General features: G+C 50.7%; 1 protein-coding gene and 2 long non-coding RNA genes across 9 annotated transcripts in view; 2 read left to right on the forward strand and 1 right to left on the reverse strand.

Annotated features, from left to right (window-relative positions):
• Positions 1-15,972, reverse strand: part of LOC144339786 (uncharacterized) — a 100,700-nt gene extending 84,728 nt beyond the window's left edge. The window contains exon 1 of the long non-coding RNA XR_013415161.1: positions 15,947-15,972. This is a non-coding gene — a long non-coding RNA (uncharacterized LOC144339786). The remainder of the gene's footprint in view (positions 1-15,946) is intronic.
• Positions 1-20,264, forward strand: part of HIP1 (huntingtin interacting protein 1) — a 211,693-nt gene that overhangs the window by 86,750 nt on the left and 104,679 nt on the right. For 3 of the 7 annotated variants that reach the window (XM_028845666.2, XM_077996435.1, XM_077996433.1), the window contains exon 1: positions 9,082-9,516. The exons of the other annotated variants lie outside the window; for them this stretch is intronic. In XM_028845666.2, the coding sequence (XP_028701499.1) occupies positions 9,499-9,516 (18 nt within the window). In that variant the 5' untranslated portion in view covers positions 9,082-9,498. Of the gene's footprint in view, positions 1-9,081; positions 9,517-20,264 lie in introns of those variants that run through there. 7 annotated transcript variants of the gene reach the window in all.
• LOC144339748 (uncharacterized) lies at positions 12,508-15,244 on the forward strand. The gene is made up of 2 exons (XR_013415122.1): positions 12,508-13,793; positions 15,006-15,244. It is a non-coding gene; the product is annotated as an uncharacterized LOC144339748 (long non-coding RNA).

The raw sequence follows: 20,264 nt of genomic DNA on the forward strand, positions 1-20,264 counted from the left end.
CCTGCAGGCCCAGTGAGACCAGGTCTCACTATGTTGTCCAGGCTGGCCTCAAACTCCTGTGCTCAAGCAATCCTCCCATCTTGGCCTCCCAAAGTGCTGGGATTATAGGCCTGAGTCACCGAGCCTGACCCTGATTCCTCTTAATGTCCCCACTGCCTCCCAGTCCCAGGGTCTGCTCTCTGGGCAGGATGTCTCTGTGCCGCCTTCCTTCCCACAGCACGTCTCATGTCTCTCCTTGCCCCCTTCTTGAAGTCATGGCTCCATTTCAGGCTTCTGTCTTCCTGGCTCACCTCTGCACCCCCTGACTTCCGGCAGCTTAGGGGGTCTATCTTGCAGAATGGAAAGGTTCTGGGGGTGCACTTGGCATCTCCATATAGCTCAGCCACGCTTGAAGTCACCCTTTCCCCTGTGATGTGAAATCTGTGGAAAGGGACCATGGACACCTGTGTTTAATACGGGGGGAACAGCAGTGTAAGGAGGAAAAACAGATCTATTAATATCAGGCGCAAAGTGTTCAGAGGTCTCCGCTGAATCTACAAGGGGAGGGACCATAGGAGTCACCCTTTGAGGCTTGATGCTCCTCCATGATCCCACCCAGTGACTCCAACCAGCCCCAGCTACTCGAACCAGCCTCATCTACTCCAACTGGCCCCAGCTACTCCAATCAGCCCCAACTACTCCAACCAGCCCCAACTACTCCAACCAGTCTCAGCTACTCCAACTAGTCTCAGATACTCCAACCAGCCTCAGCTGCTCCATCCAGCCCTCAGCTACTCCAACCAGTCTCAGCTACTCCAACCAGCCCCAGCTACCCCAGCCAGCCTCAGCTGGAGCTCCAAAAGCCAAGAAGTGCCCAGTGCTTTGTACCTGAGTCTGTCTGTGGCTGGCTGACCAGCATACCCCTCCCTGCATAGCAGCTTGTGCTGGCTTTCTGTGGGCTACACAGGAGGACCTAAGGGTTCTAGCTGGAACTCCTTGCCCAGCTGGAACTCCCTCACCCTCCCTGTGTATCTGCTCAGTGAGATGGCTCTGCTTCCAGCACAGAACTCACCTGGCTCACATCACGCCTCACACCTGGTCACACTGCCACTCGTGTTCAGCCCCGCTGCCCCACCTCTTCAAGCACGCTGCACCCTGATCTTCCCCTTCACAGCTGCATCCACATGTGTGAGTGCATGGTGCCTCCCAAAATGGGGACAGACCTGGCTGGTCTGTCCAGGTCCCTGCAGACCAACAAGCTGCTGCCAGGGCCAGCAGGGCCTTGGAGCAGCCATGCACACCCTGACCCAGAGCATCCTGGTGAATTGCCTGAGAGCTCCAGGAGAACTTTTCTCTTGATTTGAAACTGTTATTCGTCCACTCATTCTGCCTTTCATGTGTCCCCTCCTCTGAAGGGAAGCACACTTCTGAGATGGCTTAGCAGCAGTGAAAGTCCCAAAAGCAGCCATGGGTAAGCAGGATTAGAACCAGAATCCTAGATTCACAGAGGATAAAACTGAGGCTGAGTCACATGGTTTCTGCACAATTTTTTGTTTTGTTTTGTTTTTTGAGATGGAGTCTCGCTCTGTCACCCAGGCTGGAGTGCAGTGGCGCGATCTCGGCTCGCTGCAACCTCTGCCTCCTGGGTTCAAGTGATTCTCCTGCCTCAGCCTGCCGAGTAGCTGGGATTACAGGCACATGTGACCATGCCTGGCCAATTTTTTCTTTTTTGTATTTTTAGTAGAGATGGGGTTTCACCATGGCCAAGCTAGTCTCGAACTCCTGACCTCAGGTGATCTGCCCGCCTCGGCCTCTCAAAGTTCTGGGATTATAGGTGTGAGCCACCATGCCCGGCCATGTTCATGCACATTTTTGTTGGTACCAGAGTGAGGGGGTACTCGGAGTCTCTAAGCCCTCCCTCTTCGGAGGCCCTGGCCCTTTCCTAACCAGCACGGTCCACTTTCAGGCACCTTATGTAGTGGGCTACTCTCCTGGGCCCTGTAGGATCTGCCCCCTCTCCAGTCTGATGTTGGTCCTGGAGAGGACCTGATGATTGCAGAGCACTTGACCTTTTCTTGGCTCTGAGTGGCACTGCAGGCCTCATCTCATTATTCATTTATGCTGCAGCTCTCAGGGTTCCTCAGGGGCAGCTCCAACATCCCCAGCTGGTGCCCAGAGAGTGCCATGGGGCAGACATATCCCAGCGGATGGCCTCGCTCCTAAAAGGCTGACAGATTGTCAGCCAAAGGTGATCTCAGCCCTTGCTGTGCCGAGTGGACTCCTGGGGAAAGGGGGCTGTGGATATGGGGGGAAGCAAGGAACAGGCAGGTAGATGACCAGTCGTGGTTACTCCCTGCAAGATCCTGGGCAGGTCACTAACGTCTCTGTATCTCAGTGTCCACATTGGTAAGGGTTGCTGGGAGCATCAGAGAGGACAGCATAGGCAGCATTTGGCCATGCCCCCAGCATGCTGCAGGTGAGTGGCTTCCACTTGTAGACTGTGTGGTCAGCAAAGCACTGCACAGCTGCTCATTAAATTTAATGACTGTGGGCAGGCGAGGTGGCTCACACTCATAATCCCAGCACTTTGGGAGGCCAAGGCGGTGGATCACCTGAGGTCAGGAGTTCGACACCAGCCTGGTCAACGTGGTGAAACCCTGTCTCTACTAAAAATACACACACACAAAATTAGCCGGGCGTGGTGGCAGGCACCTGTAATCCCAGCTACTCAGGAGGCTGAGGTGGGAGAATCACTTGAACCCAGGAGGTGGAGGTTGCAGTGAGCCAAGATTGCACCACTGCACTCCAGCCTGGGCAACAGAGCAAGACTCTATCTCAAAAAAAAAAAAATTCATTTTAGATTCGGGGTAAAATACATGTGCAGGTTTGTTACATGGGTATATTGTGTGATGCTGAGGTTTGAGATTCTAATGATCCCGTCATCCAGATAGTGAGCACAGTACCCAATAGGTAGTTTTTCAACACTTGTCCCCTTCCTCCCTTTTGGAGTCCCCAGTGTCTGGTGTTCCAATCTTTATGTCCACTTGCACCCAGTGTTGAGCTTCCACTTATGAGTGAGAACATGCGGTATTCAGTGTTCTGTTTCTGTGTTAATTCACTTAGGATAATGGCCTCCAGCTGCATCCATGTTGCTGCACAGGACATGATTTCATTCTTTTTTATGGCAGCATAATATTCCTTGTTGGATATGTACCACCTTTTCCTTATCTAACCCACTGTTGATGGGCACCTGGATTGATGCCATGTCTTTACTATTGTGAATAGTGCTTTGATGAACATACAAGTGCAGGTGTCTTTTTGGCAGAATGATCTATTTTCCTTTGGGTAGACACCCAGTAACGGGATTGCCACGTCAGATAGTATTTCTATTTTTAGTTCTAAAAGAAACAATCCAGGCCGGGTGCGGCGGTTCACACCTGTAATCCCAGAACTTTGGGAGGCCGAGGCAGGTGGATCACCTGAGGTCAGGAGTTCAAGACCAGCCTGGCCAACATGGTGAAGCCCCATCTCTACTAAAAATACAAAAATTAGCCGAGCGTGGTGGTGCTTACCTGTAATCCCAGCTACTCGGGAGGCTGAGACAGGAGAATCACTTGAACCTGGGAGGCGGAGGTTGCAGTGAGCTGAGACTGTGCCATTGCACTCCAGCCTGGGTAACAAGAGTGAAATTCCGTCTCAAAAACAAAACAAAACAAATAATTATCCAGAAGCTTCCAAGAGCTAGCCACCAAGTAAGCTGAGAGACAGGTGCGTCGAGCCAGTCACCCACTGTGCTGGGTGCTTTATATACATGGTTTACTTAATTCTTTTTTTTTTTGAGACGGAGTCTCGCTCTGTCGCCTGGGCTGGAGTGCAGTGGCCGGATCTCAGCTCACTGCAAGCTCCGCCTCCCGGGTTTACGCCATTCTCCTGCCTCAGCCTCCCGTGTAGCTGGGACTACAGGCGCCCACCACCATGCCCGGCTAATTTTTTGTATTTTTAGTAGAGACGGGGTTTCACCGTGTTAGCCAGGATGGTCTCGATCTCCTGACCTCGTGATCCGCCCGTCTCGGCCTCCCAAAGTGCTAGGATTACAGGCTTGAGCCACCATGCCCAGCCGGGTTTACTTGATTCTTACATTGACCCTGGGAGGAATCATGTTTATAGCCTGTTTTTCAGGTAAGAAAACTGAAATTCAGAGAGGTTAAGGAACTTGCTCATATCTAGAAAGAAATGGAGCCACAATTCAACTTGAGATCTGTCTGGCTCCAGGGCCTACCCATACTTTCTTATTTCCATTTTGGTTTTGTTTATTTGTTTGTTTGTTTGTTTGTTTGAGACAGAGTCTCACTCTGTCACCTAGGCTGGAGTGCAGCAGCGTGATCTTGGCTCACTGCAACCTCTGCCTCCCAGGACCAAGCAATTCTTCTCTCTCAGCCTCTCAAGTAGCTGGGATTACAGGTGCCCGCCACCATGCCCAGCTAATTTTTGTGTTTTTAGTAGAGACGGGGTTTCACCATGCTGGCCAGGCTAGTCTTGAATTCCTGACCTCAAGTGGTCCACCCACCTGGACCTCCCAAAGTGCTGGGATTACAGGTGTGAGCCACCGTACCCGGTCATACTCTCTTATTTCTTTTAATAGCCATAATTATTATGCTAATGAATGTAATAACATTTCATTACATTCTCCTTATAAAAATTAAAACACCTAAGGGCCGGGCGCGGTGGCTCAAGCCTGTAATCCCAGCACTTTGGGAGGCCGAGACGGGCAGATCACGAGGTCAGAAGATCGAGACCATCCTGGCTAACGCGGTGAAACCCCGTCTCTACTAAAAAATACAAAAAACTAGCTGGGCGAGGTGGTGGGCGCCTGTAGTCCCAGCAACTCGGGAGGCTGAGGCAGGAGAATGGCGTGAACCCGGGAGGCAGAGCTTGCAGTGAGCTGAGATCCGGCCACTGCACTCCAGCCTGGGCAACAGAGCGAGACTCCGTCTCCAAAAAAAAAAAAAAAATTAAAACACCGTAGACAAAGTTACAGAACCTTTAGACTACCCCTCCCCAACCCACTGACCTTCCCAGGTCTCATCCATGCACTCTTCCACAATACCTGCAAAATAGGCATTATAATAATAATCCCATTATATGCCTTTCCTGACTTAAAAAAATTAATTTAAATGGAAATAGAGATGGGGATCTCATTATGTTGCCCAGGCTGGTCTCAAACTCCTGGGCCCAAGCAATCCTCCTGCCTTGGCCTCCTAAAGTGCTGAGATTACAGGAATGAGCCACCACAACTGGCCCCTTTCCTGACTTTTTAAGGGTCAGATGAAATAATGAGTAAAAATGCCTTTTGTAAACATTACAGCCCTCTGCACACGCCTACTACTAGCATTAGCATAGTAACATACGTTACTTAAGGCCCTTTCATAAGCAATATTGTTTGGCTTAAATATCATTACTGGGAATTAATGGACTTCTGTGCCCCTAAAGGAGACTATAAAACCTTGCCAGAGTCTGGCAGTGAGAACCTCAGTGTGGTCTTTAGGGCTAGGCTGCAGAATCTTGATTCACCAGTAGGTGTCAGGCTCTACCAAGACACATCCACCGCACCTTCTGTTTGAATTATGTCAGGGAACTGAGAACCGTCCAGGCCTGTTCTGTGCTTTTCAGTGGATGTTAAACGTGGAGTGCTGTGGGGGTGGAATTCCAGCTGGAAGTAAGGGGCAGGGCACTCAAGATTCAAAGACCAGTGAGGCCAATGTTTGGTCTGAGTTTGCTCACAGGTGAGCCAGGGAGTCCTGGGCTCAGACCCTCCCATCCTAGGGAGATGCAGGCTGTGTTCAAAGCTGTCCATTGTGAGAAGGGACTCCCGAGGGACTGGCTGTGTCCAGATGGGTCAAGAAAGGTAACATTTGAGGTCAGTCCTGAAGGATGAGAAAGACACTTCTAAGCTCAGGAGGAGGGAAGGATGTTCCAGGAGCATCCTGGGCACAGATGAGCAGTTGGATGGATGGGCAGGGTGGGAGGATGAGAGGATAGACAAGAATGGGGGCAGATATATCTATAGTATTGAGAACCAAATGAACCATAGAAGGGATTTGATTTTTGTTTTGTTTTGTTTTGTTTTGAGACAGAGCCTCATTCTGTGGCCCAAGCTGGAGTGCAGTGGCACGATCTCAGCTCACTGCAACCTCTGTCTCCCGGGTTCAAGTGATTCTCCTGCTTCAACCTCCCGACTAGATGGGATTACAGGCACGCACCACCACTCCTGGCTATTTTTGTATTTTTAGTAGAGACAGTTTCACCATGTTGGCCAGGCTGGTCTTGAACTCCCGACCTCAGGTGATCCGCCCGCCTTAGCCTCCCAAAGTGTTGGGATTACAGGCATGAACCATTGCACCTGGCCAGAAGAGTCTATTTTGTTTTGTTTTGGAGACAGAGTCTCACTTTGTTACCCAGGCTGGTCTCGAATCCTGGCCTCAAGCAATCCTCCCACCTCAGCCACCCAAAGTGCCGAGATTACAGGCATCAGCCACTGTACCTGGCCTGTTGTTTTTTTTTCTTTTTTTTCTATTTGGGATGGGCTGGCTGGTGGGGAGTCACAATTAGATGTGTATACGATGAATTGGACAGGAAGAGACTGGAGGCAGAGGCTGTTGTCGAAAGTCTTATCCAGGGAAGGAACAATCAGTAAGACGTAGATTGGAAGCTACATGCAAGGAAGAATCACAGGGATGTGGGACGTGATTAGATGGAGTGGGAGCGGGGATTGTTGCTGGAGGAATTAAGGCTGCCTTTGAAGTTTCCAGCTTAACCAGCTCAGTGGAGGTAGAACCATTAGTTGAGCCAGAAAACAGGAGGAAGAACAGATTGTGAAAATAGAGAAACAGTTGGACGCAGTGGCTCACGCCTGTAATCCCAGCACTCTGGGAGGCTGAGGCGGGAGGATCACCTGAGGTCAGGAGTTTGAGATCAGCCTGACCAACATGGAGAAACTCCGTCTCTACTAAAAACACAAAATTAGCCAGGGCCGGACATGGTGTCGGATGCCTGTAATCACAACTTCTCAGGAGGCTGAGGCAGGTGAATTTCTTGAACCCAGGAGGCAGAGGTTGTGGTTAGCCGAGATCGCACCATTGCACTCCAGCCTGGGCAACAAGTGTGAGACTTTGTCTAAAAAGAAAAAAAAATAGAGAAACAAGGAGCAAATAAAAAACAAAGGAAAACCAGAAAAGAAAAAAACAAATAAAAATAGAGGGAAGGCTGGGCATGGTGGCTCACACCTGTAATTCCAGCACTTTGGGAGGCTGAGGCAGGTGGATTGCTTGAGTCCAGGAGCTTGAGACCAGCCTGTGCAACATAGCAAGACCCCAGTCTCGCTCTGCCACCCAGGCTGGAGTGCAGTGACGTGATCTTGGCCCTCTGCAACCTCTGCCTCCCGTGCTTAAGTGATTCTCCTGCCTCAGCCTCCTGAGTGGCTGGAATTACAGGCATGCGCCACCACACCCAGCTAATTTTTGTATTTTTAGTAGAGACGGGGTTTTGCCATGTTGCCCAGCTGGTCTCGATCTCCTGGCCTCAAGTGATCCACCTGCCTCAGCCTCCCAGACTGCTGGGATTACAGGCGTGAGCCACCAAGCCCGGCTTACATTATCTCTTATATCTTGATGTTCTCACATACCCCTAGGAGGCAGGCAGATAAATAGTCCCAATTTCATCAATAAGAACTCAGCTTTGATGGGAAGGGGCCATGATAAGGCAAGCCCAGCAGGCCCTGGGGCCATGATGGGAGTTGCCTTCTCCTCGGGGCCTCTTCCTGTGGATCCCTTCATGTGGGTGCAGAGGTCGGCCTCACAGCTGTTCTGGATCCCATCACCTGTTCATTATTTATTATTATTATTATTATTATTGAGACAGAGTCTCCTGTCATCCAGGCTGGAGCACAGTGGTGCGATCTTGGCTCACTAAAACCTCTGCTTCCTGGGTTCAAGCGATTTTCCTGTCTTAGACTCCCAAATAGCTGGGATTACAGGCGCACACCACCCCACCCGGCTAATTTTTGTATTTTTAGTAGAGATGGGGGTTTCGTTATTTTGGCCAGGCTGGTCTTGAATTCCTGGCCTCAAGCAATCTGCCTGCCTCAGCCTCCCAAAGTGCTGGGATTACAGGTGTTAAGTGCTGGGATTACAGGCGTGAGCCCCCGGTGCATCAAGTCCCAACTTAAGGGTTGCCCCGTGGCAGCCTGGGAAGCCCTTCTGGGCTTGGGCTGGATGGTCCTTACTGAAGTCTGCCCTGACCCCAGGTGTGTGATCTGGGGCACCTCCCTCTCTGGATCTGTTTCATCTCCCTATAAAGTGGGGTTGGTCTAGGTGGACTCTGAGGTCCCTGCCGCATCCAAAACCTTACTGCCATCTGATTTTGGTGGGACAGACTGTGTTGAAACTATAGGCTTGGATTGCCAGGCTTTTCCCGGAGAACTTGCCCCAAAGGAGCATTTGACAGGAGCCCTTTTGAGGTCACCAGCTGTGTCTACTGCAGAGGGGAACGTCTGCTGTGCATTTCGGCATCGAATAAGGAAAGGGACATCGGGATTCTGGCTTGAGGAAAAGGAGCTCCCAGCTCAGGGCAGACATCATTTTGGAGCCACGGAGCCAATTTCCCTCACTCCAGGAAGGGCTGGCTGTGGCTCACGTGGGAGGGGGACGCTCAGAGCCTTCCTGGGGATACCTGTTCCACTTCCTCCCAATTGCCCATCTGTTTGGAGACCCCAGACTCATTCGGGAGGCCCCTCCAGATTAGCCGCAGGAGGCAAACAACTGGCTGTGAATTCCCCCTTTGTCCAGGGAAGCCAAATGGGGAGGGGCTGAGCGGACCCCCTGCCCCCACTGGAATGTCGGCCTCCTGCGCCCCCCATTCGCCCTCCTTTTCCACCACCTCCCCTGCTCACTTCCTGAGTCCCACTGATCCCACCACCAAAACACACGCATGCATGCACACTCACGCATACACACACACACACGCTTCCTGGCGGGCCGGCGGCCTCTGGCTCGGGGCTCGGCGATCCCCGCCACCGGGAACTCTGGGGAGAAGCCACCTTTTGTTATTCAAATCACACCCTCGCTGTGCGCGCCCGGGGGCCGCGGGATCGGGCACGGGAACCCGCCTCCCGGTCTCCCCTCGCGCCCCCGCCAGCTGATTCCGGGATTTCCCGGTCCCCGGGGGCTCGGGCGCGCCGGTCTCTGCCGGCGGGGCCGCGCCTCCCCCGCCCCCGGCGCGCGCTGCGGCTCCGCGCCCGCCCCCCTCCCCCTCCCCCTCCCCCTCACCGCCTCCCCTCCCCCTCCCCTTCCTTTCTCCGGTCCAGCCTCGGTGCCGCCGCCGCCGCCGCCGCCTGCCCCGGTCCGCGGGGGCCCTGCCGGCCGCCCTCCCCGCAGCATGGCACCCTCGGGGCGCGATTAGCCGGGAGCAGCTTTGGGGGAAGCGGGATCTCCAGGGGTGGGGGGGTGCCCCGCAGCCTCGGTCATGGATGTGAGCAAGATGGTAAGTGTGAGCAGGGGCTTTGCCCCGAGCCCCCTCCCCACCCCCCAGCCCTGGCGCCCTCCCTTCTCCCCCTCCTAGCCGGCGCGATCCATTGAAAGTTTCTGGATTGTTGATCCTGCCTGTTGGCCCCAACTCCAGGCGTGCCGGAGGAGGGAGCCGGGCCAGGATTCTGGAGGCGGCTGGCCGGCCGGGATGGGCTCTCGCTTTCCCGCCGCGCCGCCGCCGGGCTGCCCGGGAGATCGCGCTGGACTCCAGGGTCGGGGCTGCGGGGCTCGCCGCCCACCTCCGGAGACCTGCCCGGCAGAGGGAGGGCAGCGCCGCCGGAAGGGGCTTGTACCGTGCCCTCCGGAGCCCCCTGCCCGCACACCTACAGGAAATCGATGGGAAGATGTGTGGGGCTGAGCCCGTGGGCAGGGAGGCACAGGTGGCGCTGGGAGGACAGGGAGAAGCCAGGGTTTCAACCATCCTAGGAAGTGAGGGGGCAGGAATGGAGCCCTTGGCAGAGACGGGGGAGGTTCTAGGTTGGCTACTTGGGAACCCCAGCTTCTGTGGGCCTGGGGTGCAGCCAACACCTTCACCTCCTAAGCATGACTCCCCCTTTCCTTTAGAAATGGGCTTCTCTGGAGGGGTCTGTGCCCTCCCCCAGAGCAGCCCTCCACCCCCACCTCCACCGCGAATACAGTAGGAGCTTGAAGAAATCATTGCTTATTGATTGAGACCAAGGAGCAGCTCTCAGCCGATACCAGGATGTGATTTGGGGGATTCTGATGGGAGGGGGGTTCGCAGGGAGCACCTGGAGGCCCGGAAACTGCAGGTTTTCCCGGGGGTCTTGATTGGCTCTCACTCTGAATGGAGATTTAAGGATGCCCTTGCCATCTCCACCACCCCAACCCCCAGTTTCGACCAGGGTACTGTCTCTACCGTCCAGCCTTGCAACCTCAAGGGCCTATGTGTCAGGCTGGTCTTGTGGGAGGGAGGCAATCAGGGCTTTCGAGGAAAGAAGCTCTGTGTGTGTGTGTGTGTGTGTGTGTGTGTGTGTGTGTGTGTGTGTATTTGGGCCGTGGGGTGGGGAGGGTAGAGGGTCTGGGTCTGCCCTTACCATAGAGATGAGGAGATGCTAGAATTTGAGTTTATCTTGTTAAGAATTACATTACTTTTCCCCAGAGGGTGCCCTTTCGAGGCAACCAAGGGAGGTTGGTTCTCTGCCTGGCCCTGGCCTTTGGCACTCTGTCTTGGCTAGGAGACAATGGGATGGGGGCTGATGACAGGTGAGAGTCCTCTTCTATGGCCTGCATCAGTCTCAGACTGACTGAGCATTGCCCCTGGGGTTGGGGGCTGGGTGAGGGGTTCCATGGGTTCCTGTCTTTATTTGGAGAGAAATGCCTGTCCATGGCTGGGCAGTGAGTGCCCAGAGGTTGGACCAGCATTCCCTGTCTGTCTGCCATGAAAGCTCGCTTTCTTTGGGCATGTATTAGAACTCCCTCTCAAAAAAAAAAAAAAAAAAAAAAAAGCTCTGTGCAGCTATGGGGGTGGAGATGTAGAAAACTAAGCAGTAGTTCTTTCCTAGAGGTATCTGAGCAAGACCAGAAGAGTCACCTGTCTGGGCTATGATTAGGGGGTTTGAGGTCTGAAGCTTTGAAGCTCTACTCTAGTCCAATGGCCACTAAACCAAATCACCCCTGAGCATCCTCCCAGCCCTGCACCCAGGTTCCCTGCAAAGCTTGGCCTGCGAGGACCAGCTTATAGGACTCAGGGACCTCTGTCTATCCATCCCTCATTAATCAACAGCGTTTATTTAATTCACATAATTTCTATAGCAAGTGCTGGGTAAAGAACACAAAGAAACATCATTGAAGGCCTCCCTCCCTGCTTCTCAAGGCCCTTAGCATGAAAGTGAAAGATCCAGAGAGATACAGGCCAACTCAACAGTTAGCTATCAATACAGGCCTAGATCAGAAGGCCAAAGCTTTGAGGACCATGAGGGTCTGAGAAAGGACTGGAATGCAGAGTTCAGATGGAAGACCAAGACCTCAGTTGGCCCTTGGAGGTTGGGTGGGGTAGGCATTGCCTGTTGGGAGAATCGCAGGAAGAGAATGGGCAGAGCCCATTGGGTGAGGCTGAAGACATTTGGCTGGTACAGAGGTTTGAAATCAGAAAACATCGAGATGGTTGTTTGGGGCCAGACCAGCAAGGCCTTGAATGCCAACCAAGGCATCCTGACCCTGGCCCGTAAGCACTGGGAAATCTCTGGAGAATTTTGATGCTCTGGGGAGGCGCATCTATTGCCTCTTTCCTCTTTTAGCTTGGGGTCCAAACAAAAGTGATATTAGATTCTCATTAATCATTGAGCAGCCAAGCGCCCTGTCCAGAAACAATTGTCTGCAGCTCTTTGTAAAGAGCACAGACCTGTGACTGTGTAGCAAGAAGAACCTTACCCACCCTGGGGAATTGGCGTCTGCTTTTCATTCCTGCAAGAGGCCAAAAGTACTTTCTGTTCTGGCCATTAAATTCCCATCTCTGGTTTGAAGTCCTCACTCTGGGGGCCTTTGGCTGCAGGCTTGACCTCAAATGCAGCCTTTCAGGAACATCCTTGACAGAGTCCAGTATCAGCCTTGGAGATTTCTCTTGCTTATGCAGAGTGAGAAAAAGCAGATTGTAGTTTACCTGACTCTGGGTGATTTTTTTTTTTTTTTTTTTTTTTTGAGACAGAGTCTCCATCTGTCGCTCAGGTTGGAGTGCAGTGGCGTGATCTTGGCTCACTGCAACCTCTGCCTCGCGGGTTCAGGCGATTCTTGTGCCTCAGCCTCCCTAGTAGCTGGGACTACAGGCACGCACCACCATGCCCAGCTAATTTTTGTATTTTTTAGTAGAGACAGAGTTTCACCACGTTGGCCAGGCTGGTCTCAAACTCCTGGGCTCAAATAATCACCTGCCTCAGCCTCCCAAAATGCTAGAATTACAGGCGTGAGCCACCACACCTGGCCCTCTGCATATTTTTTTTTTTTTTTTTTTTTTTTTTAGAAACAGGGTCTTGCTCTGTTGCCCAGGCTGGAGTGCAGTGGCACAGTCTCAGTTCATTTGCAACCTCTGCCTTCCAGGTTCAAGCGATCCTCGCAATCTCAGCCTCCTGGGTAGCTGGGATTACAGGTGCACACCACTACACCCAGCTAATTTTTGTATTTTTTGCAGAGACAGAGTTTTGCCACGTTGCCCAGGCTGGTGTCGAACTCTTGGGCTCAAGCAATCTACCCACCTAAGCCTCCCGAAGTGCTGGGATTATAGGTGTGAGCCACCGTACGCTGCGTCCCTGCATGATTTTGAGCAAACTTCTTCTGTAACCTCTTACCCTCCTCTGTATCATGAACATAATAATAGAGAAGGTTGGAAATAATCCTTTTAAGGCATAGAAGCTGGAGTAGTAAATCTTCCATACACCTGGTGGCTGTTCTTTTTTTTTTTTTTTTCCGAGATGGAGTCTCGCTCTGTCATCCAGGCTGGAGTGCAGTGGCGCGATCTCGGCTCACTGCAACTTCCGACTCCCGGGTTAAGCGATTCTCTTGCCTCAGCCTCCCGAGTAGCCAGGATTACAGGCGCACACCGCCATGCCCAGCTAATTTGACTGTTCTGATCATGATGATCTCTGGTCTCATCTGGGCCTAAGGTGACTCTTGATTTCCCTTTCATGCTTTAATTTTTTGATTGGCCTGGAGAGCTGAGCCCAGGCCATATTTCAGCTGACGGCTCTTGGGACCAGTTCTCCCAGGCCTGGTGATTTTTGTGAATGAGGGTACACACGACTGGAGACAGTGGATTTACCAGCTGCTGCGACCCATGAATTTTTGATGACATCAGATATCTGCCCAAGGGAGAGCTGGTTTAACCCTGCATTCAGGGAGAAAGTGCGGATGCCTTTTAGGGGTTGATGATGGAGGCTGTGCCTTTCACTAAACACAGAGAATGCACAGTACTGTAATTTGGAAAATGGAGTCAACACTATCAATTATTACCAAAGAACATACCGTTTACATAACAATTTATATTTCTATGGTGCTTTACAGTATACAAGGCAATTTTTTTTCTTTTTTCTTTTTTTTTTTTAGAGACGGGGTCTCACTCTGTCACCTAGCCCGGAGTGCAGTGGCACAATTGTAGCTGACTGTAGCCTCGAACTCCTGGGCTCAAGCTATTGTCCCCACCTCGGCCTCCTGAGTAGCTGAGACCATAGACGTGAGCCACCAAGCGAGGCTAATTTTTATTTTATTTATTTATTTGTTTTTGTAGAGACGGAGTCTTCTATGTTGCCCAGGCTGGTCTTGAACTCCTGGCCTCAAACGATCCTCCTGCCTCAGCATCCCAAACTGCTGAGATTACGGGCATGAGCCACCACACCTGGCCTATATAAAAGCATTTTCACACTTGTTCTCACTACAACCCCATGAGGAAGGCAGGGCAGAAATGATTAGCTACGTTTTACAGATAAAATTAGTTCAGAAAAGTGACATCCGATATTCCATACCAGGGGTAGAACCAGGTCTTGTGTCCAGTTCTCTGACAGTCAAAGTATGCACTATAGCGATATAATAAATACAAGGTGAGGAAAAAGATTTAGTGTCTAGATTCTAGAATGGACACAAGTTAATTTCAAAAGATGAGCTAGGGGTCGTGGCCTTTGGCCTCTGGGTCCCCTAGGGGAGAAGACTTACGAAAGAAGGATGAGTGTCTATATGTGGACTCTGAGCCTTGTAAATCCCCTCCATCTGTTTTTGTTGTTGTTTTTTTTTTTTCGAGACAAGATCTCACTCTGTTGTCAAGGCTGGAGTGCAGTGGTGTGATCATAGCTCACTGCAGCCTCGAACTCCTAGGCTCAAGCAATCCTCCCATCTCGGCCTCCCAAGTAGCTGGGACAACAAGCAGGCACTACCACAATGCTTGACTGCCTTTTTTGATTTTTGGTAGAGACGAGGTTTCGATATGTTGCCCAGTATGGTCTAGAACTTCTGGGCTCAAGTGATTCTCCCACCTCAGCCTCCCAAAGTGCTGGGATTACAGGCATAAGCCACTGTGCCCTGCTCCCTATAGCCCTATAGCTATTTTTAAAATTCAGGAGTTTCTTCCTGAATCTCACTGCTTCCTCAAATGTGAGACACTTGACTTACCCAGCAGGCAGATGAGAGGGGTGGAAAGAAGGTATTTCAGATGTTCTGAGTAATGATATTGACTGTAGAGCAGAAAAGACTTCTGGTCAACCTGTTGTTGCTGCTGGTGTTAGCAGAAGGGATGTGGTAGAAGTTAAATGCCTAACTGGAGAGATCGCTGTGCAAAATGATGCCAAAGACTGCTGGGTGACCTGCCCAGCAAATAGAGCAGCATTTTCAGCCCTGGCCACAAGATCCATTTAGTGGGTTGCTGCCAGCATATGAAAGAGTGAAATAGGCCAAGCACACGGTGGCTCACACTTGTAATCCCAGCACTTTGGGAGGCCAAGGCAGGTGGAACACCTGAGGTCAGGAGTTAGAGACCAGCCTGGCCAACATGGTGAAACCCAGCTCTACTAAAAATATAAAAATTAGCCGGGTAAGACAGCACACACCTGTAATCCCAGCTACTTGGGAGGCTGAGGCAGGAGAATTGCTTGAACCCAGGAGGCAGAGGTTGCGGTGAGCTGAGATCGCGCCACTGCACTCCAGCCTGGACAACATAGCAAGAGTCCATCTCAAAAAAATAAAAACAAGAGTGAAATAGATGAGAAAACATCCAGGTATATTCCACGTGAGAGGGTAAGCATTAGATCATGAAACGGATTTTGATTGTATCTATGCGTGCACACAAGTAAGTACTGGGTGGCCCCGTAAAATGTAGTTTTTTTCTTCAACTTTTAAGTTCAGGGGTACATGTGCAGGTTTGTGACACGTAAACATGTGCCATGCAGGTTTGCTGCACAGATCAACCCATCACCTAGGTGTTAAGCCCAGCATCCATTAGATATTCCTCCTGATACTCTCCTTCCCCACCCTCTGACAGACCCTCATGTGTGTTGTTCCCTGCCATGTGTCCATATGTTCTCATCACTCAGGTCCTACTTATAAGGGAGAACATGTGGTGTTGGTTTTCTATTCCTGTGTCATTTTGCTGAGGATAACAGCTTCCAGCTTCATCCATATCCCTGCAAAGGACGTAATCTCATTCCTTTTCGTGGCTGCATAGTATTCCATGGTGTATGTGTACCACAGTAAAATGTGTTTTTTACTATAGTCAGTTGCGTAGTCCATTTGTGCTGCTTTAACAATACCTGAGACCTGGTAATTTATAAATAACGGAAATTGGCCAGGCACAGTGGCTCACACCTGTAATCCCAGCACTTTGGGAGGTTGAGGCAGGAGGATCGCTTGAGCCCAAGAGTTTGAGACCAGTCTGGGCAATATAGTGAGACCCTGTCTCTACAAAAAAATGAAAAAATTAGCCAGGCATGGTGGTACATGCCTGTAATTCCAGCTACTCGGGAGGCTGAGCCCAAAAGGTCAGGGCTGCAATGAGCTATGATAACACCACTGCACTCCAGCCTGGGTGGCAGAGTGAGACCTTGTCCTTAAAAAAATTGCTTAGGAGAAAAGAATTTTTGATTTACCATTTGTGGATTACTATCTTTCATCGTCACTGATCATTAAGATTTTATCTCACCAAGATGAGGTTCCATTCAATTCAGGTGCATACTGAATACCCCCTTTTTATGCAGGCCCCTGGGTGAGGACGTTAAGATACTAAGGGATCCAGGGCTGAGGATGGCTGAGTCCTTGTCTGTCAAAAAGGCTTACAGAGTTGAGAGAGAGAGATTTCCTCGAAATGCACCAAGCGCGACCACGCATCAATAGACATTTGCAATTGACAGAACAGTCTCACCTGGATTATTTTCTTCCTCACGTCGGCCTTGTGAAGCAGGATTTATTGTCCTAGGAGCACCTGTCTTCAGAGGCCCCTCTGGTCAGAGCTGCACTTCTGGTCAGGGGCTAAGTCCAGATGCAAACATGGGTTTTAAGACAGCCCCTCCCAGGGAGCTGTTTTGCCCGGATCACACTATCTCTCCCTCCCACTTCCCCGCTTCCTGCCGTCTTTCCCCTACTCCAATCTCCCCCGCAACACACACGCAGCTAGGTGAGTTTCTTGAAGTTCAAGTCCAAGTGCTGTTTCCCCTCCACCTTTGTCTCCCTTCTTGCCCAGAGAGGTCCCAGTTCAAACCCAGGATAGGCACGTGGTCTCACAGCTGCCCCTGAGCCAAAGATTTCCATAATCGGAGAAGATTCCACCTGCTCCAGAGCCCCAAAGAAATTAATCCATGGGTCATTTAAGAAAAAAAATAAATTCCCCATGTCTCCTTTAGATTCCTTGAAGTCCTAATGCATCTTTAATTTGGAGGAGGTTCCTGTGGGCAGGTAGAGAGGGGTCAGGGCGGGAGGTATATTTGTAAATGGGAATGGTTGAGTGAGTGGGACCCCAGCCAGACTCCACGGCCCTGTCCCCTGTGCACAGAGGATTAAGGGAGACTCATCTGTGTCCTGAGGCTGCTCCAGATGCTGAGCCTGGGATTTGGAGTAACAGAGGCTAAGGTCCTGTTGCCACCACTTGCCGACTCTCAGATCATAGACAAGTTAGTTAATCTCGTCCATCATATTGTTTCCTCATCTCTAAGATTGGTGTCTGCAGACTTGCAGTGCTGTCGAGGTGCTCATTTAAAGTATTTGACACAAGCCAGGCATGGTGGCTCATGCCTGTAATCCCAGTGCTTTGGGCGGCTGAGGCGGGAGGATTACTTGAGCCCAGGAGTTCAAGACCAGCCTGGGCAAAATAGCAAGACCCCACCTCTACCAAAAAAAAAAAAAATTAAAAAAAAAATTATCTGGGTTTGGTGGCATGAGCCTGTGGTCTCAGCTACTGGGGATCCTCCCAGCCAAGGCAGGTGGATCACTTGAGCCCAAGAGTTCAAGGCTGCAGTGAGCTGTGATTACACCGCTGTACTCCAGCCTGGGTGACAGAGCGGGACCCTGTCTAAAAAAATAAGATAAAATAAAAAATACAGAACTTGGCACATAGGAGGGGCTTAGTAAACCATGGCTATCATAAGTAATATTTTTGCTTTTTCATTTAGGCTATAAATAAAATCTGAAAACTTCAGGGGAAGGGGGAGAGCATTGCTTCTTGCAGAATGATCACTGCTGGGTGAGCTCAGTCTGCTGGGGCAATCAGACCTGTTAGTAGTTGCAATACATGTTGTGCAATGCACAAAGGATGGGGCATGTGTCAGCCTGGAGAAGGGGTTAACCAACTGGCAACTTAAGGAAGGGTATCATTAAGAAAACTGGGGGCAGAGGGGAAGATGATCCCCTGGAATGAGGAAAATAAGGGTACTTCAGGCACACTAAAAGGGTAAGGTCATGAAACCACAGGGTTTGTTCAGAAACTACCTCTGGTTGATGCTTGAAAAGTAGGCACACTCCATATCTCTGTGGGCTAACAAAGTTCCCACAATACGGAACCCAAATCTTTTTTTTTTTTTTTTTTTTTTTGAGGTGGATCTTGGTCTGTCACCCATGCTGGAGTACAGTGGTGTAGTCATGGCTTACTGCAGCCTCAAACCTCTCAGTCTCAAGTGATTCTCCCACCTCAGCCTCCCGAGTAGCTGGGACTACAGGTGCACACCACCACACCTGGCTGATTTTTGTCTGTTTTATAGAGACGGGGTTTCACCTTGTTGCCTAGGCTTGTCTTGAATTCCTGAGCTCAAGAAGCGATCTGCCCGCCCTGGTTTCCCAAAGTGTTGAGATTATAGGCATGAGCCACTGTGCTGGCTTTGTTTTCCTTTTTAGAGAGAAGGTCTCGCTGTATCCCTGAGGCTGAAAGGCAGTGGTGCAATTCCAGTTTCAGTTCACTGCAGCCTCAACCTCCCGGGCTCAGGTGATCCTCCCACCTCAGCCTCCCAAGTAGCTGGGACTACAGGTCCATGCCACCATGCCCAGCAATTTTTAACTTTTTGGCAGAGACAGGATTTTGCTATGTTTCCCAGGCTGGTTTTGAACTGCTGGCCTCAAGCAATACTCCTGCCTCGGCCTCCCAACTTGGCCTCCCAAAGCCGAATCTTTTTATACTTCAGTGATTCCTGGAAGAGCTGTGCTTTAAGAAGGGGAGCAGGCCAGGTGCGGTGACTCACACCTGTAATCCCAGCACTTCGGGAGGCCAAGGCGGGAGGATCACCTGAGGTCGGGAGTTTGAGACCATCCTGACCAACATGGAGAAAACCTGTCTCTACTAAAAATACAAAATTAGCCAGGTGTGGTGGCTCATGCCTGTAATCCCAGCTACTCAGGAGGCTGAATCACAAGAATCGCCTGAACCTGGGAGGCGGAGGTTGCAGTGAGCCGAAATCACGCCACTGCACCCCAGTCTGGGTGACAGAGCAAGATTCCATCTCAAAAAAAAAAAAAAAAAAAGGGGAGCTGCAATTGAAGGAAACACAGGACGCACAATAGGTGCTGAATGCATGAATGATTAAAAGACAAAAGGAGAAGACATTCTAGTTGAGAGAGAGGTGCTGCACACAGGCTGAACATACAACACTGGGGAATGAATGTTGAGTAGGTTTGTCAGGAGCGGGGCCAGAGGAATAGAGAGGAGGAGTGGGCACAGGTGTGAGGGCCTGTGTTAAAAAATAACCAGCAAGTCTCTAGTAGAGCCAGTAAGCGGGGCTGCCTCCACTTGACAATCAGACATGGATATGCTATTCTGGCCAACGGGTTTACGCTGCCTACTGGTCCTCGGGCCTGGAGATGGCTGTCACTGGTACCAGGATAAGTGTGGGAGTTGCAAACCGTGGGTTGGGCAAAGTTTTTTTGAAATGAACATTTCATTAACTTTCTATGTTAACCTCTCTTTGGAGGACTCAGTTCAGCCTCGTATTCTGGGACCTAAAATAACTTTCTCTCGCTGGATTTTTCTCAGGCTAGAAAGAAGTCTTACAAAATCACTGCCTCCCTATTCCACCTAGCTCAAGATCATGTCACCAGCCCGGTGCTGGGTAGGGATGTTTCCAATGGTTACAACCAGGGTCCTGGCTATTGTCCTTTTTGCCCTATATATGTGAAGATTGTCCCCTGAGTCAGCAGACACCGAGGACCCACCCAGACCTCATGCCAGGTGTAGATAATACAAGAGAGAAAGTGATCCTTTGATGGCTTCTGCCTTAAAAGAGGTACAGGCCGGGCGCAGTGGCTCACACCTGTAATCCCAGCGCTTTGGAAGGTCCAGGCAGGTGGATCACTTGAGGTCAGGAATTTGAAACCAGCTCGGCCAACATGGTGAAGCCCCGTCTCTACTAAAAATACAAAAATTAGCCAGGTGAGGTGGCACGTGCCTGTAATCCCAGCTACTTGGAAGGCTGAGGCACGAGAATCTCTTGAACCCGGGAGGTAGAGGTTGGAGTGAGCCGAGATCGCACCACTACAGTCTGGCCTGGGCGACAGAGCGAGACTTTGTCTCAAAAAAAAAAAAGTACAGGAGATAAAATTACAATATTAGATTAATGTTAATAATCACAATAGTGTGATTAGTACAATATTAGAGATTTAAGGAAAGTTCTATAGACATTCAGAGGCAAGATGACTAATTCTGCCAAATGGTACAGGAAGTGGGGTGGGGAAGGTGACATTTCATTTATTCATTTATTCAGAAAAGATTTATAGAGTGTCTTCCATATGCCAGGT

Source organism: Macaca mulatta, chromosome 3 (assembly GCF_049350105.2).
Source record: "Macaca mulatta isolate MMU2019108-1 chromosome 3, T2T-MMU8v2.0, whole genome shotgun sequence".
NCBI lineage: Eukaryota > Metazoa > Chordata > Mammalia > Primates > Cercopithecidae > Macaca > Macaca mulatta.